This window comes from Gymnogyps californianus, chromosome 5 (assembly GCF_018139145.2).
Source record: "Gymnogyps californianus isolate 813 chromosome 5, ASM1813914v2, whole genome shotgun sequence".
NCBI lineage: Eukaryota > Metazoa > Chordata > Aves > Accipitriformes > Cathartidae > Gymnogyps > Gymnogyps californianus.
Genome location: NC_059475.1, coordinates 53794920 through 53811175, shown reverse-complemented (window position 1 = coordinate 53811175; position 16256 = coordinate 53794920). Strand labels below are relative to the sequence as shown.

Below are 16256 nucleotides of genomic sequence, written 5' to 3'. Positions count from 1 at the left end.
AAGGTACAAGTAACAAATATGAATGATTGTGAAAAGGAGTCTATGGCTTGTTCAGTGATCACTGCCCATTAAAACATGATTTTAAGTACCTTCCACAGATTAAAATTACCATTAAAGTCTATAGCTCTGGATGACAATTATCCATAGCCATGCCCACCTCTGTTTTGCACCTTGCCTGGAGTCTGCCTGCAGGTGTAAGGGAGGAAAGATGGTGCAAAAGACTGTGTACACAGGAAGGTTGTATACTGAAGGACTAAAGAATATTACGTACTTCAGTGCCATCTACTGTGCCTGGAAAAGGAAGATGATGTTTCAGATGCAAGTAGTCGTTTCTGTATGTCACAAACCTTTTATTAGAATTTGTCTTTGAATAACTTGTTTTAAAAAAATTACAAAGTGTTTGTACATCTTTTGAATAGATTCAGTATTACAATTAACCTTTTTCCCTTCCCCCAGAGGTGAGTTTTCAAACCTGCTTGCCTTACCAGTCTGATTGCTTTTAATCACTCTTAGAGCTGCTAATCCAGGGTCCGCTACCGGAAGCATCAGGAAACAGGATCCTGCAAACCCCATGTGTTCTGACCAAGGAAGAGGGTATAAACCTCTGAGGATATTCACTGGGTGAGGACTGTATAGATGCCCACAGATTTAGGGACAAGGGGAAGATGAGAAATCCTGGAAATACAAGGATGCAGATAACTAAATAACTATTTCAGCATGCTTGGTCTCTGGACACAGAGCTGACACTGACAGCACGCTCTTCTGGGTGGACTTACAGGGGACATGAATGGGGCTGCCACACAGCGCCTGAACCCTGTCCTGTGCTAGGTGTCAAGCCTGTCTCACTGCAAAAACATCACGTGCCGGGCCCACGTGATGGGGATGGATGGGGCTGCACACGCATGGGATGACCCTCAGTGCTGAGCACGCGGTACAACTCTCAGGACGGTGCCTTCAGCTGTGCCTTGCCAGGGCCCCATTCTCCTGTAGGCTGCACCAGCATAGCCCCCAGCCCATCACAGGGAAGGGGGCACAGGGCTAAGCTGACCAGAGCCCTGGGCAGGGTCTGCCTGTGCCTCTTCCTAAAAACCAGCACCCCAGAAAAGCTCAAAGAGACTTCCAGTTAGGAAGGTCATAGCAGAACTCAAAACAGAGCAAAGAAACTCTTCAACTAAAGCCAACACAGAACTCAGGGGTGAAACACATTCAGATAAAATCTCTCCCTTGCCGACTGTGTCCCCAAAGACAGGCCACTTCTTCCCGTTTTGCTCCCCAGTGCAGACGTGACTTTTGATGGCTTTCTGCTTGCAGCCGGCTCCATGCCGTTGCTGGAAAAGCCATCTTCTTTCTGCTGCCACCATGACCTGCCCTCTGCAGGGCTCTGCCTTTCCCCCTTGGTGCCCTGAGCCCACTGCTGGCCTTGCCTCCCTCTGCCAGCGATGTGGTCCCCTGGGCCACAGCCAGCTGCCCCAGGGACAGGGACTGTTCCCTTCCCTCCGGCAGGCTGACTCCTCGCTGCCCCTCCGCTCCCTCTAACCAAGCATTTCTATAACATAGGCACAGAGTACGTCATGCACAGGTGAACTAAAAGACTGTCTATTCCCATGAGGATAAAATTGCCGATTTAGCATCTCACAGCCTAGGCTAGTGTCCATGGCTAATTCAGCTTTATAAGCATGTCAGCATGTTTTCTTAGGGAGGCTGAGGTTAGAACAGCTTTATTCTCTGATTTCCTACCATGAGAGGGAGGAGAACAAAGAAGCTTGAAATAAAAGTGTTGCCAGGAACAGCAGCGCTCTTGACAACAGAATTCAGGAGTAGACGTGCGGATGCAACCGCACATAATAGCATCACGCTGCCAACCCCCTCATGTCTGAGACTGTCTGGGATACGATTTCCTTTAAATGCTCCAACTCTACTGGGTATCAGCAAATGCAGGACAGTGGAATTTGCTTGTTTAAGTCAGAATATAATGCTGTGGAGTCAAATGGGCTGAGGCAGTGGTGAGTAAACCAAACTACAAAAGGGATAGTTGGTTATTTTTCTCAGTAATGGTCAGGATAACACACTGTGATGAAAATGCAATGCTCTGCTCAGACTGTGAAGGACCAGATGAGGTGCTCCTACCAAGGGCTACACAGCTGCTTCAGAGAGGGTGTTTCCCAGCCCAGCCACACTGTCTTGTACAGCAGGAAAGGCAGTTTGATCATCTCCCATTGCTGTCCTGTCTCCTCCCTTAGCTTACGCTCTGGGAGGGATAATTAGGCAGTTCTTTGAGACTTTGGCACGTCTGTGATGGTATGTGCTCTTTGTGCAGTGCAATCACGCTAATTCTCCTGCTAAAATGCCTTCTGTACCAGCGAGGTCAGGACTAGAGGGCCTGCAGTACATCCTCTTTGACAATATATGTAACAGCCAGATCCTTTGTGGAACAATCCAGCTTGCAGGTAGACATCTTACTTCTACCCCCTAAAAAAATGTATCACTTTGAAATAAATAAAAAGCAACATACGAGAATTTCAAACAATGCTAGCTTTCCTTTGGGAGTGCCACTTTGGGCAGCACTTATTGTTTGTGTACCCATTTGTACCCACGAAATTTTGTTCCAGGAAGCAGTAAACAGCATCACTCATTACTTCAGCCTGTTTGACTTTACTGAGACAGCATGGCACTCCAAGAAGCTAGCAACATTTCCCAGGAAATCTTTACACAACGTTTTCTTCTGTTGTCAGAAACTTTCCTGGCATGCAATGTACTGTGACAAGCAAACCTCCAAGCAACACCACCTTTATGACCACCTACTACAGGAGAGAAGGAAGAAGACTACAACCAACATTGCTTTGGTGCTTGTGCTTTAGTTAATCCTTGCTTTCGGAAGTTGCTGGAGACTGTTACCTGAGTCAGGATCTCCTCTGCTGGCTCAGATTAGACTGAAGGTTGGAGAATCATGATACACTTCTTATATTTTAATCCAAATTTTTACACTTGTTATAATAAAATTAACAACAAGTTTGCAACTTGCTATCTCAAGTTGCAAAGTACCTTTCTTTAAGCAATAAGTGCTGGCTGGACACCCATACTCAAGGATGCTTTGACAAATTGGAACATATTCAAAATAGAGGATGCTGAAAGTGTTAGAGGCAAATCCAATGGTCAAATTCAACAAAGCTGCCTGAACTGAAACCAGTGGGGTTTGCCCATGCCTTCTGGGAAGTATAATGCAGAAGATCCAAAAATAGATCCCTAAAGCCCCAGGGTGCTCTAGTGAGTATCTCTAAGTAAGCTAACTCTTCAGCTTTCACCATTGTTTGGCTGTTTTCAACAGCTGAGGGAAAACTGAAAAGCAAAGTAGCATGAGAGTGGCTAACTGTAATAGCTGTCTCAAGTGGAGTGTGTTAAATGGGAAGGAATAGGAAGGAGACCTACTTTAGTTAACAGACCTGCATTTCCCAACTCTCTAACTTTATACATCTGATCTAAACTTTGCTCGTTTGATGCTGTCACTAAAAATAACATTCTTTTTTGTATCTGATTAGTGTGAGGTGAGAGAATATGCTGGGACACTACACATTCCTCTACCAACTAGAAATCCTGCAAGAGGAAGCAGAAATATCAAAATTCAAAAATATCACACTTCTATCAATCATCAGCATTGCCCCCACACATCAGAAGGGGAAATTGCAAAGATGTTTTCCTCTTTTCATATACCTCAGATGCCAGCTACTTCCAACGTGTGTAAGCTATCCTGAGAGGCTGTGCCGCGCTTCAGTTGTTGAAGGCCCCAGCTTACACAGTGAGACTGTAGGTCCCACGCCCTGCACAGAAGTCCAAGTGGAGGTTTATGTCCAAAGGGGCATGTGGCCTTTTTTTCAGTGTGCTTCTATAAACATAAAGATCATAAACATCTTCTCTCTTGCATTCAGGCCTCCTCAGCTATTCTGAAGATAATAGTTCATCTATCCTCCAGTTGCATTATGTCTGTGCGAGGCACCACGGTTCTCACAAGTCTGAGTGAAACTCTGGATGCTTTGAGGGACTTACCTATCCCCAGACTAGAGATAATTTCAAGCTCTTGAAAGTTACTGGCTTCTAATATTGCTTGTGGCAGCTTCAGGGTGAAGGGCAGCAAATCCCTGTAAAAAGAAAAACAGTGAAAAACCAACAAGAGAATAAACCCTGCAATTGTTAGGAACTCCAGATTTTACTGTTGGTTTTAGTGACTGAATTGGCTCACAATTTCAGCCCTGTTCTGCAAAGTCCTGGATGTTGTCAAAGGAAGATCTCACGGCCAGTAAGGCATCGTGGACATTGTGCCAGCCTGGGTTGCTCTGATTTCACAAGAGATCACCAGCTCCTGTGGCGATGCTTCATGCCATGCCGCTGGCTTAATCACTGCATCTTGGCTTCCTCCTCCTCAAACAGCAGGAATGCCTTTCACCTCAGGGGAGGCCACAAGGATTGAAATATCTTCCCGTGAAAAGTGAGGTGTTGCAAATGGTAATTATTGTAATTAGAAAAGCCATTATTTTTGGTGTGGAGGGGATTTGCAGACCTTTTTCTTTCTGTTTACCCCTCTCTCCCCAGCCTGCTTCCTCTTTTAAAAGTCAGTGTAAGTATAAGGCACGGGGACACGGCAAGACACAGTGGGGTTAGGGAAGGAAGACCCCTCCTGGGGAAGGGTAGCCCCTGGGTGAAGTGACAGACAACGATGAAGTGCTGCATGACACTGAGAAAACACATATATCCCTCTACTCTTTGCTCTCACACTTCTGACTGCTTAGTTTCTGGAAAGATGCTGCATTTTTACTGAAAAAAAGATACAGTTTCTCAGTGGACGTTAGTTGGGTTACACTGACACCCTAAGTCTCAAATAATTTAATGGAGCTCTTGGGCTGGTGGTGAACTGTTCAGGTTTGCCTCTTGTCCAATGACAATTCACTAAACCTGTTCCTACCTCAATTCCCGTTCTGACAAGGACTAGAAAAGCCAGCAATAATAGTCCCTAAAAGATAGCAAGAAATGGTGCAGGGTCATTTTACACGTTAAAATTACATGTTCTGCAAGCTGCAGGAAATTATTTTAGAAAAAGCTGGCCTTGTATGTAGGTGGTCTCCGCTACACAAACGCACACCTCAAAAATGCACATGACTGCAGACCTGGGGAGGACTGATCTGTTGACAGATGAATGCAGGGGGCTATTTTTGCCCTTATTAACAGACACATATCTTACTGATGTACTGTGTACTCCATGGGTTCTCTGTGCAGCACTGAGCACTCTGTTGTCCCATTGTTTGACATGACATAAACTGATGTGATCCTGGGATTTTTTTTTTTTTTTCATGGCAGATATCAGGTTTAAAAGAGGAAGAGGGTCCATGGACCTTCTGCTTTCTTTGTTTGTTATCGTTATATGCACGAGTAGTTCCCTTCTATTTTATCTTTTTTCTTTTTTTTTTTGGTAGAAAAATACATCTAAAAATCAGGAAACATTAAGACATTACCCTAATAGAAAAAAATCTGGTTTTATTCATGGAGCAGAAGCTTGCAGACAAGCTATCTAGTTACCTGTTACCTACAGGTGTTGTTTTTGTGATCTAAGGTAATCTAGCCAGGCCAAACTTTCTTTTGAGAAGCGCCTGTCAGCCTTGATAAGCTGTTTCCAGCTATTTATAGATTACTATTTACTACAGCCCTGAGAACAGGCCTCTCACCATCACGGAGAGCTCCTACAAGCTGCCAGCAAATGGTAGGTCAGTGCCTAAGCAGCCTTTTTATTACCTGCTTCTCTCAGAAAATTATTCCCTATTTACCTTGTCTTTTGACAGAGACCTGAGAAATCACATGAACCATCTGAATGTGTATTTGACACTCAGAAGTAACATCTATAACAGGAACTACCTGAAAAGCTTTTCTTTCTTTCTGAAACTCTTTCTTAAGCCATGATCCTTTCTGCAGGCAAACAGAAGCGAGCATATTTTCCCTCCCACCAGCCAGTTGACTAGAAATGCCCAGTTCTTGTTTGCATTTGGGCTCTTTGCTTTGGTAAGACAGAAATCTTTATATGGGTCCAGGGGCTAACTTATGCCCATTCTATAGGGTCTATACACATCCAGATGGCTAAATGTCTTTTCATTGATGGAGGTGAGACAGAGCGTGGTCCCTTGCATGTGGGTAGGAGTCCTAGCCCAGCAGCGTTAAACTCAGCTGGCTGCAGAAGCAGCCCTCAAAATAGTGCGAATATTACTGGCTGGGTAAGCTGCAGCACGCTGTATCATACCATAGATAGACTGTTCCTACTGTGTGACCTAATCGAGTCACTAACACGACTGCCTTGTAAACATATCCTGAATCTGCTTTCCCCTCTTAAAAGGAAATAACTACTTTAAGAGTCATCTAAGTTTATATAGCAGAGGTCAAAAGTTTACATCCAACTCAAAACCAGGCCTGCTGCAGCAGGAATGGGGTAAGTAGGTTGTGGAAGTATCGCTGCAGCATGCTCGGCACAAACACACAGATTAGAGGAGACTGCAGACACACGGGTTTAATTACACAGAGGGACTCATCAGCTGCTGATCAAACCTTGCGCTAATGAAAATGACCTTACAGGTCTTTCCCATCTCTGTGCCCACTACGTTTGGTATTTCTGCACTGAGCAAACAAACAAGATCTCTTCTTTAGCGCTTTATTTTATTTTAAAATTTTGGCCAAAGAACAGAAATTGTTTCAGGACTACTCTCCTTGACAGATTCCCCATAGGTGACTAAGTGGTCTGAGTCTCCTGCAGGCAACAGTCTGCTAGCAGGTTTGCTGAGTCGCTGCCAGGTGCGTGTGGATGCTTAAAGCTGCTTTTAATGAGAGATGGTTAATCCAGGACCCTTTTTCCTCCCTGCCCGGCTAGCCCCAGTCCTGTGCCTTGGTCCTTTGTGGGTGCAGCCCTACGGACCTTCCTTAGACAAAGCTTCCAGCTTCAGGGACAGCTGTGGTTATGGTGTGCCTGGCTAGAAACCGGGTGATCTGGCCCCATTGTAGATACTAGCATCTGAATACCTCCTGGTCTGGCGGGTTAGAGGAAACCAGAGGAAACAGCGGCGGCTGCGCTGTGACTGGATACTGGGGAAAGGCAGTCCAGTGGGGAGAGCAAAGCGACCCCTCCATGGAAGCAATGAATCCAACTCACCTACTGACACAGTAGAAGGCAACCAGTTTGAAGACATCCTCAAATACAAGGACAGATCCTTCCAGGTACAGGACTGATGAAAAACAAAAAAAGACAGTCAGCAACTGTTTTCTTTGAGCTGTATGGTAAAAGAAGCTGGCAGGTTTGGCTCGCACATCTTGTAGTCTGTGATTGTCCAGTATTTGCATGGACTAATATGAAGAAGCATAAAAAACTGGCTTCAGATGGCCAAACACAGTGAGGTTCTTCAGGGAAACACTAGAGAAGAAATGTCTCAGCCTGGCTTTCTGAATGGTTAGCTCAAGATATCAGAGTGTTGTGAAGTAATAGAAACAATGGGAAGAAAAAAAACCCAGGTCACAGCCAAAGCGTTCATTACAAGCCCATCTATCTCTAAGGATGTTCATATCTGCAATACATATGGGGCTGACCTTGTGACTTTCCTTGCTGGAATCTGGTTTGGTCTGGATGGACGAAGTGCTTTGAAGCAAAAAATTAGAAATTACTGTTTCATTGCTATGTGTATGAGCTCTGACCTGGGTCACGCAGGCAGTGTGAGCACAGCCTACTTCTATCTCCCGTGTCTTCTCCCTCCCATTGTGTTATTCAGTGACAGCACTTTCCTTTAAGTGGCAAAATACAATGTACGCCACATTGCAGAGTTCTTCAAGATGACCTCCTTTATAACAGCATGCTATGGCATTGTGTAGCCCAAATCTCACATGTTATTATAGAGCTTTTGGCTGCTAAGCTAGAAAAAATTCACCAGCCGGTGGAGAAAATTTCACATTGACCAATAACCCAGGGCAGAGAGAAAGAGATGGATCTGCAGGAGAGAAGTGTCCATCTTTGCTTCTTGTCTGTGCTCGTATGTACACAACACATCATCACAAACAGAGATTGACAAGTTTAAGGAAATCTGCGGTGGATTCTCAAAAATACCGGCTTACTGGCGGTGGAGAAGTGGAGCCCCAGAGCTGCACCATTCCTGCCACAGGAGCATGCCGGGAGTCCTCGGAGAGCAGCACCAGCTCGCACCCACGTAGCGGTGCCCACAGCTGCTCTGCATCTTCCTTCGCTCTGTTTTCTAGGCCACAGTTCAGAGCTGTGGACACGAAGCTCAGCTATCGTGGTTCAGCTTCCTCGGTCTGCCATGATTCACAGCCCTGCGAAAAGTCTCCAGCTCCTTGCCCTGCCTGCCTGGTTATTAGTTCCCCTACAAAGCAGGGCCTCCAGCACCTGCGGGAGGGAGACATCTGCCTGGCTTTCCTCTCCCTCGGCTCCGTGCACTGGCTCTTGTTCTGCAACCAGCAGAGAATCCCGCTGGAAGGAAATGCTCAAGCTTGTCTCTTGTTCAGCTTCACAGTTCATTCCCCATACAAGGCGATTCCTCCTTTTACTTCTCCCTTTGTCCTAGCCCAGGCCCGGCAGGTTGCTATTTTGGGCTGAATACACCAATGTAGGCATTTTTTAAAGAGGCAAAGGCTGTGTAATTCTCAGAAGTCATTCCTAACATCAATTTGTGTTGGATCAGCACGAACAGATCAACCTCAGTGTGTGCACTGATACCAGGCTGCAACATGGAATTTAAAACATACTTCAAGCAGAACAATCCCTTTCCCTTACTTTTCTCCTACAACTGGAAAAATAAATGTTCGGCAAGTTTTTTCTTTTTCCATAATAAGAATCATGTTTCAGTCAGAGATTTTCATTAAACATCTACCATGAACAATTTCTATAGTTTAAAATCCATCTGCTTCGCAGCTCTGACACAGGAAACAAAAATAAAGACAAAACCCAGTGCTGTTTCAGAGAATGAACCAAAACCCAAGGGTCTGAACTCTCTCGAATCTCCAGCAATTAAATAAAGCCCTTTGTGCAGATGACGGTTTTAAGGACATTTTTTCTGTTAAGAACCACATGTTCATTTTGGCATCCTGAGTTGCAGGTGTACATAAGAGAGCAGGCTGCACCTGTACATGTTTACATACATGAGCAGATCGCTTGGATTGGGACTAATGATTGTTTCTGTGCCAGGAAGCTCTGCCATTTGGGAGTTTGAATTTTAGACAAAAGAATATTAGTCCAAGCCCCTCAGCATCAGGAGTATCCACATAGAGGTGCCTTGTCACCATACAGATACTTCTCCTCCCATGTATAGTTAAATAGCATAAAACACCACAAATCACCAGGAATTATATAGCTAAAGCAGTCTAGGTACAAAAGCTGCTGGAGCTTAAGGACAGGAGTTTTCAGCAGGTGATATATAGAAACTGGACTGTCTCTAGTCTGCTCTGAGAGGTCATAGAAGGTAACAATATCAAGCATATTGGTCAGCAGCTGGAATTCATTGTACAGAGACCCACAGCTCTGCTGGGACATTTTTGGGTGGCCTGCAAACAAGTAAGAATAGAAAAATACTGCTTTAGATGGATCATTACTCAAGGTACTAGCGCCATCAGGAGCAATACCCTGCCCAAAATTTATTCTGAACAGTGACAGTGTCAAGCAGCCTGTGCAGGGCTACTGCGGCCACTGGGACCCGCTCCCAGCACAGCACCCGTGGGGAAAGCCTTGCAATCTCCTGTGGGGAAGGTCTTCCTTGGGAGAAACTGTAACACTTTTTCCTTAACCTGTTTTTATCTAGGCACCTGCTGACCGCCAGCAGGCATCACTGATAAGCAGTGCTTCCTGACCACTTTCCTGTTGGGTGGCAGGTGATGGGTTCGGTATAGGAACGTCTCTTGTGGGAATGGTTGTCATTCGCTTGTGGAGACCATTAAGTGGGTCCTGCTGCATGTTTCTGATTCTTGGAAAGATGCAGAAAATAGCAAGTTTGTACAGCTAAAAGGGCTCTGCTGACTTTTGGGGACAACATATCTCTCCCCCAGTGCCATTATTGCCCTCAGGGCACCCTGCTCTGAGAAGACAGACAGGAAGAGATGCTTTTCTCTGGCTTTGGACGTGTTGTGTGTAGCTGGGGACATTTCACTGACATGAGCGCTGCTGCTCAGGGAGGAATCATGATGTTGCCATTTATAGGAACTCATGACTTTTGCAAAAGCTACAAGCAGACACTTTTCTGCCAGACTGCTGTAATCCTGCTGAAAACTGCAGAGACAAAATTCACCTTTCTTGGGCTCATAAAACTACACCCAGGGCACCTGAAGAGCAAGGAAATCTCTACGTCTCACCAGAACAGTGGCAGGATGTCAAGAATATGATCAAAAGCAACAGCAAAAATAGGCTGGGTTCTGTGAGCCAAACATATTGCCACAGCATATGGAGTTTTACCTGATATTTAGAAGCCCACAAAAAAAAGTCACCTTCAGGAAATAAAAGGGGAAATGTGTAAATCAATGGGCAATTTTGAGCAGTCTGAAACAAAGATATCAGAATTAATTGAAAATTTTTTTATGGGTGATGGAAGCATTAGTAACAAGAATTAGTGGTTCACTGTTGACTGTACTCTGTTTTGTGTCTTTTGTGCAACTCTGTAAGTGAACAGGTCGTGGCCAGGTTATGAACTGCTATAAATATTTATGATTGTCTCATCTTTCCCTTTACTACACCAACATGCTCTGAAGAGCGTCATCTTTAGGCACTGACTGGAATCTGCCTTCATGTTTCCTTTACTCTTTAGATCTCCCCATCATTTCTCCATCCAGATGCTGATGTTTTTGAGTCACACTGTCCCTGGGCATTCTGCCTTCCTGTCCTCTTTGGTTTTTCCCCACAGAATTGTGTTTGCTAGTCCTGTTGTTCTGGTCACATGGACAAACCACCCCAATTTCCGTCTTCTTACTGCTTACATAGGCTCATGGGACCCAATTACTTCAGCTTCTTCTTCTCTAATGGTGCTGTTAGTCCTATTCACTGTTTTTGATATCTGTGTAATCCTTCAGAGACATCTGAATTCAAAGATATGAATTCCTTATTCTGCAGCAGTTGTGTTGACAGAGGACTACCGAGAACACAACCATCCTCAGAAGTCCTGCTTGGATGTGCTTGAGATGCTCTTATCTTTCCAAATTCTGGCAAACTGTGAGATTTGTCATCATGGGAGTGATTCCACTTTTCTATTTCTATTTTAAGATTTAAAACTATAACTCCACCATCTCCTAATCAGACCTCTCATTGCTGTTTCCCTCCTTTGATACAAGTCTCTGGCTTGATACCAAAGTTGCCATGACCTTGCTTGCACTGACCTTTGCCGTAAGTACCGCTGGCCAGCTTTGCTGCTGTTCTGCTACCCTCAGCCCTTCACTCGCTATGAAGATGGGATCACTCCAAGGCAGAAGTTACCGACTTTCCTACTTCCAGGTGCTGACGTTCCTAGCTGTTGCACAGGCCAGGTTAGCAGTTTCCTGCTCCTGGGGAACGAGCCCTGGGTATTGTAATAGAGGACTGCAGTGACGACCGAAGCCCTGGTGCTGAGGCTGTTGTGTTTGTCACGATATGCTACGCTTGTCGTACCTGCCGTGCTTTACAGAGATGCATGAGAGTGTGATGTAATTCCTTCAGGTTTTTGCTTCAGTCCCTGAGCACGTGCAAATCTCCTTCTGGCCCTTATTCGTGCACTAGGCTGGTGGTGGTATGAAGAGAAAGAGCTTTAGCTGGATAGAAGGGAATTTAGATTACATTGGTAGAAATCCTTAGGGTGTTTACGGTGTCTTTCTGCAACAGCTCTGTTTGTTTGAAAGTTCCTAGTATCTGTCCCTAACATTGTTTCTTGTATTACTTTTTTATGACCTTCTGGATGATACTGTATGGCCTTCAAGTGCTGTGTTCTTGTAAAACACTGTCAATGTTTATCTTTTTCTCTTCTCAAGGCCTTTTTATTTCTTCTGTAATCTGATGCCTCTGCTTCTTCCATCTGATGCCTAAGCTGTAGTTTCCTTTTTGGTTGCACAGTTCTAGACTGTCTTGGGCAACCCAGATCTGTTTTGTCCTTCTTATCTTTCCTAGTGATTCTTTCATGAAACTATCAGTTGTTTCTCTTTTTTCCCCTCATCAAGGAGGGGCAGAAACTTCCCTGGTTTGGACTTCTGCCAGAGTCTTCTGTTGTGCATCCAGCTCATGCTTTCTCACAGGATTTCAATTTTATGGTTTCATACAGAGTTTAATCTTTCTGGCCATGATGAAAAAACTGCTTGTGGCAGTTCCTGGGAAACTGAAACAAATGAATTAAGAAAGTGATAAAGTATTAATGAGCTTGGGTCTAGAGTGTAAGAAAAATCTATTTATAAACTGTGTTTTTCACAAAATATAATTGTATTATGCAGAACAAAATTAATGCCGTTAAAGAAGATGCAAAACACAGGCTTTTGCGCTCTTCTCAGGCTGGGGTTGAGTGGAGGGGACACTTGGTAGAGTTGACTGTTTCCCTGTGCATCATGTGCGTATCTTGGTGCTAAGAAAAAGGACCATCCTCACATCTAACTGCCACAGGGGTCTTGGCCACTCCACTGTGCTTTGGCTCATCCACATCCACCCAAGCAGATGGGCAGCACCTTCGTGTCCACTTGGATTTTATGCCTTTAGTTCAGCATAAAATCCTGCTGCAGCCTGGTCTTGTTGCGTCTGCTGCAAGATAGTTGAGCAGAAACTTGTTACAGTCATTTCGCTGCTCTGTTTCCTCCTTATTGCGATCAGTGTTTCAGCAGGGGTTGAGAGGGTGGCTTTCAAGGGTACTTCAAGCAGAGCTAACCCAGCTAAAAGAAAAGTGTCACAGCTCCTCAGTGCTTTCCTTACAGGTATCCGTATGAATAGTCCCGGCAGGCCCATGGGCACTGCCAGCCATTTCAGGGGTTAAGAACAGAGCACAGTCTGGAGAATGGCTGTTTGGTTTCAAAGCACTTGTCTTCCTTGTCAGATCCTCACCCTGTGTCTCCTTTTCAGTACTCAAATAAAAACCTTAAAGTCTGTGGCAATTCCATACCTGGTTTGCACTGTTCCTTCAGCCAGAGGCTGGGGAGATCCAGGACTTCTTCCCAGGACCAGATGGCAACATGAGGTTTAGCTGGAGTTTTAGATGTAGCCACGCAGGATCTGTTTTCTTGCTCTCATACAGCAGGGATGAGGAGGAAAATGTGGCCTTTCTGAAATGTTGAGGACTGAGAGGGATCCCAAGGACACCAAGGAGAGTAGGGTGATACGTTCGATTGGCGTGGTCCCTGCTGTAAGCAGTTGAGCCCTGTGGGATCATTGCTGGAGAAGTCACATTTTCATAGGTAATTCGGCATCCACCCATACATTACAATGGCAGTACAAGATTTATGCTGCCGAGCACGGTAATTCAGACTGTCAGGGCTCAGGGCTATGGCTGACAAGACGCACTGAATATAGATACTTGCAAGTTGCTCTCAGAAGGCAAATTTCTTTGGTAAAACTTTGTGAAGTAAACGAAGCTTTCGGATATATAAAGGGTCTCCTCTGTGCCTCATGCAACAGGAAGTGACGCTATGATTTGAAATTCTGGGGGCTTAGTTCTTGGCAACAATTTCCAGGTTGTATAGATAATCTTGAGATTCAATCCTTATGTGAAAAATATATGTTATCATACAGATGTATTTTATTAAGAACCATTTTTTTCCATTTACTTTGGAGAAAAGTTTATTCCTCTGGCTCTGAGATACGTCATGAAATAGCATAGAGTTGAGGTTAATCATATAGAAAAAGGAAGTTTTCTGAGCATTTTAAGGGAAGCCATCCGGTACCCAGAACCACATTCTGCGTGAGAGACTGCCAGAAAGACAGACCACACTTTCCAAGGGTGAGTGACGAAAGGGACTAACCCACTCTGAAATGGCAGAGGTCAATACCGTGGACAATAAAAGGAAAAAATATTTCGGCTTCCGAGAGCTGTGATCCCACCTAGTTGCCAACCTGGTGGAAGAAGATCTTCTGACTCCCACTCTTCTGAGTGGGATAGATTGCACTCTCACTGACTTTGAGGGTCCTACTCAAAGGTCAAAGTATGAGGTCCTTACTGCTCTCCTTTTACTTCGAGCAGTATCTTATTTACTTAATTTACAAGTCTAAACTCTTGTTTATTAAGCTCTTTAAGATCTTCAGATAGCAAACACTGTCCAAGGGCAAAAATCATAATTTGTTCCAGTTTAGCCACTGAGACAAGGGTACTGGTATTATGGGTACTGATTTAGAGTAGCTGTTTTAAAACCAGTAAGCTTTTTGGGTTATGTTCAAGGTACTAAGCAGAGTACGGTAACACAATATTATCCTAGAACAGCACGTATAGTCTCTAGCTCTGATTACACACAGATTTTGCATTATGCCTCTTGGGAGTGAAAAATAAGGCAAAAAAAAGCCAAAGTGAGGATTAACAAAGCTAACAAGACCCTGAGGGCTTCTTTCCAACGTGCTTTCCCTAAAATCCTATTGGTTTAAAGCCTAAAGTAAAAATGAAAATGTTTGCATGGAGAGAGGGGAGGTAACTCTTCAGGATGAGAGTTTAAAAAAAAAAAGAAAAAACCCCACACGCTGTAAGCAACTAGAATGTTTCCAAAACAACTTGTAAACCACACAGAAACCCGGCACTGTTACATCTTGAAAAAGCAGCTGCACAAGTGTCTTATGTTTTTAAAGTGTTTTATGTTTTAGAAGTGTTTTATGTTTTAAAATAAGCAGTGCATCAAAGTGATGTGGAACTCGGCTCAAATGAGCAGGACTTGGTGAGACTTTCTGCTTTCCTTGTGCACGTCTACATTTAGAAGAGAAATGATGAACTTGCACAACAGGTTATAAAATGTGTCCTCATACCATGTTTTACAATATCCCCCAAGCCCTTGCTCGCTGTTCTTGCCAAACGAAGACTCTGGGTTCCTACTTCAGAGTAGTCTCCTGAGTGGGAACTCCTTGACACTAACTCAATTTTCAGGGTTAATAACAATGGGAATAATGGAGAACTCACCCTTGGCAGCCTGACTGACCTTGGGAAGATGTCTAGGTTAGACATCCTTAGGGGACTAGAAATCATTCAGTCTCTATCTCCAATTAAACCACAGACGGTAGACCAGACAATGATAATGTCTCCTGTGTCCTTATAACAGCCCACGCAGAGGTGGCCTTTGGCCTTGCACTGCCTGTGGAGGCAGATGAGATCCAGCAGAAAGCAACAGTAAACCGGCACTCCTTGAGCTGGAGGCCAGGGCTGGGGCAGAGCTGCCCAGTTATCCCATGCCATGGGGCAGACTTACTCAATGGTACGTTTTTCGTGCCAAGAAGCTGCATGGGTGACGGTAGACTTTTCTTGCTGATGAGAAACATGCATAAACAGGGCAAATTAGCCCATGCTGAGTCCTGGGTGATGCAGGCAGATTGTTATCTGTGTCTGAGCGGGGCTCATCTGAAGATAACTAGGGTAGCTCTACATCTTCAGAGCTGTCACACAGACACACCATCGGCAGCAACAGGAACCGTATTAAAAGATAACATTCATCAATCTACTCTCCTTAACGGCAAGGTGCCTACCACACTGAAAAAGAGTCATTTACTATGGGAAAACAGGATACTAGTCTGCATGCCCAGCGGCCTCCTTATGTGCAATTAAACTGCTGAAAATTTGAACATGAAGATTAACTACATATTCAGCTTTTCCAGCCTCCCCTGCTAAAAATACACAAATTTTTATTCATTGATTGGCTAATCCTTGAAAAAAGTAGTCTTGGACAAGTTCTGCTGCTGAAATGAATGATTTGCTTAATTGAGATGGAATCAGCCATTTTTGGCGAGAGAAGGGAAAAGGGATCTTCTCTCCCAAGGGCTTTGATAACTCTGTTGTTATTTTTTCCAGCACAGTTATGCTTTTTTTCAGGCTAGTCAGGCCCAGAGCTGACAACAGTTTCTTACTTTGCTTCAATCACACCCTCCATCACGCAACAATAAAGGAAAACATTCCTCTGAAGCAAACCAGAAAAATTGGCTTCCCTCACAGTAAGGCAGTGGAGTCGCCTGTCAGGGTATACGGAAAGCATACAAAAAATGTCTGAATAGTAGTATTGGTACCTCAGTGCGGAACAAAGTCAAGTGCCCGGCAGGCAAAGGGCCTCTCTGCAGT

General features: G+C 44.5%; 1 protein-coding gene across 1 annotated transcript in view; it reads right to left on the bottom strand.

Annotated features, from left to right (window-relative positions):
* LOC127017025 (ras and Rab interactor 3-like) overlaps positions 1 to 16256 on the bottom strand; it is a 177238-nt gene that overhangs the window by 20676 nt on the left and 140306 nt on the right. The window contains exons 20-21 of the mRNA XM_050897908.1: positions 7178 to 7250; positions 4042 to 4133 (exon numbers count right to left, since the gene is read on the bottom strand). Coding sequence (XP_050753865.1) covers positions 4042 to 4133; positions 7178 to 7250 — 165 coding nt within the window. The remainder of the gene's footprint in view (positions 1 to 4041; positions 4134 to 7177; positions 7251 to 16256) is intronic.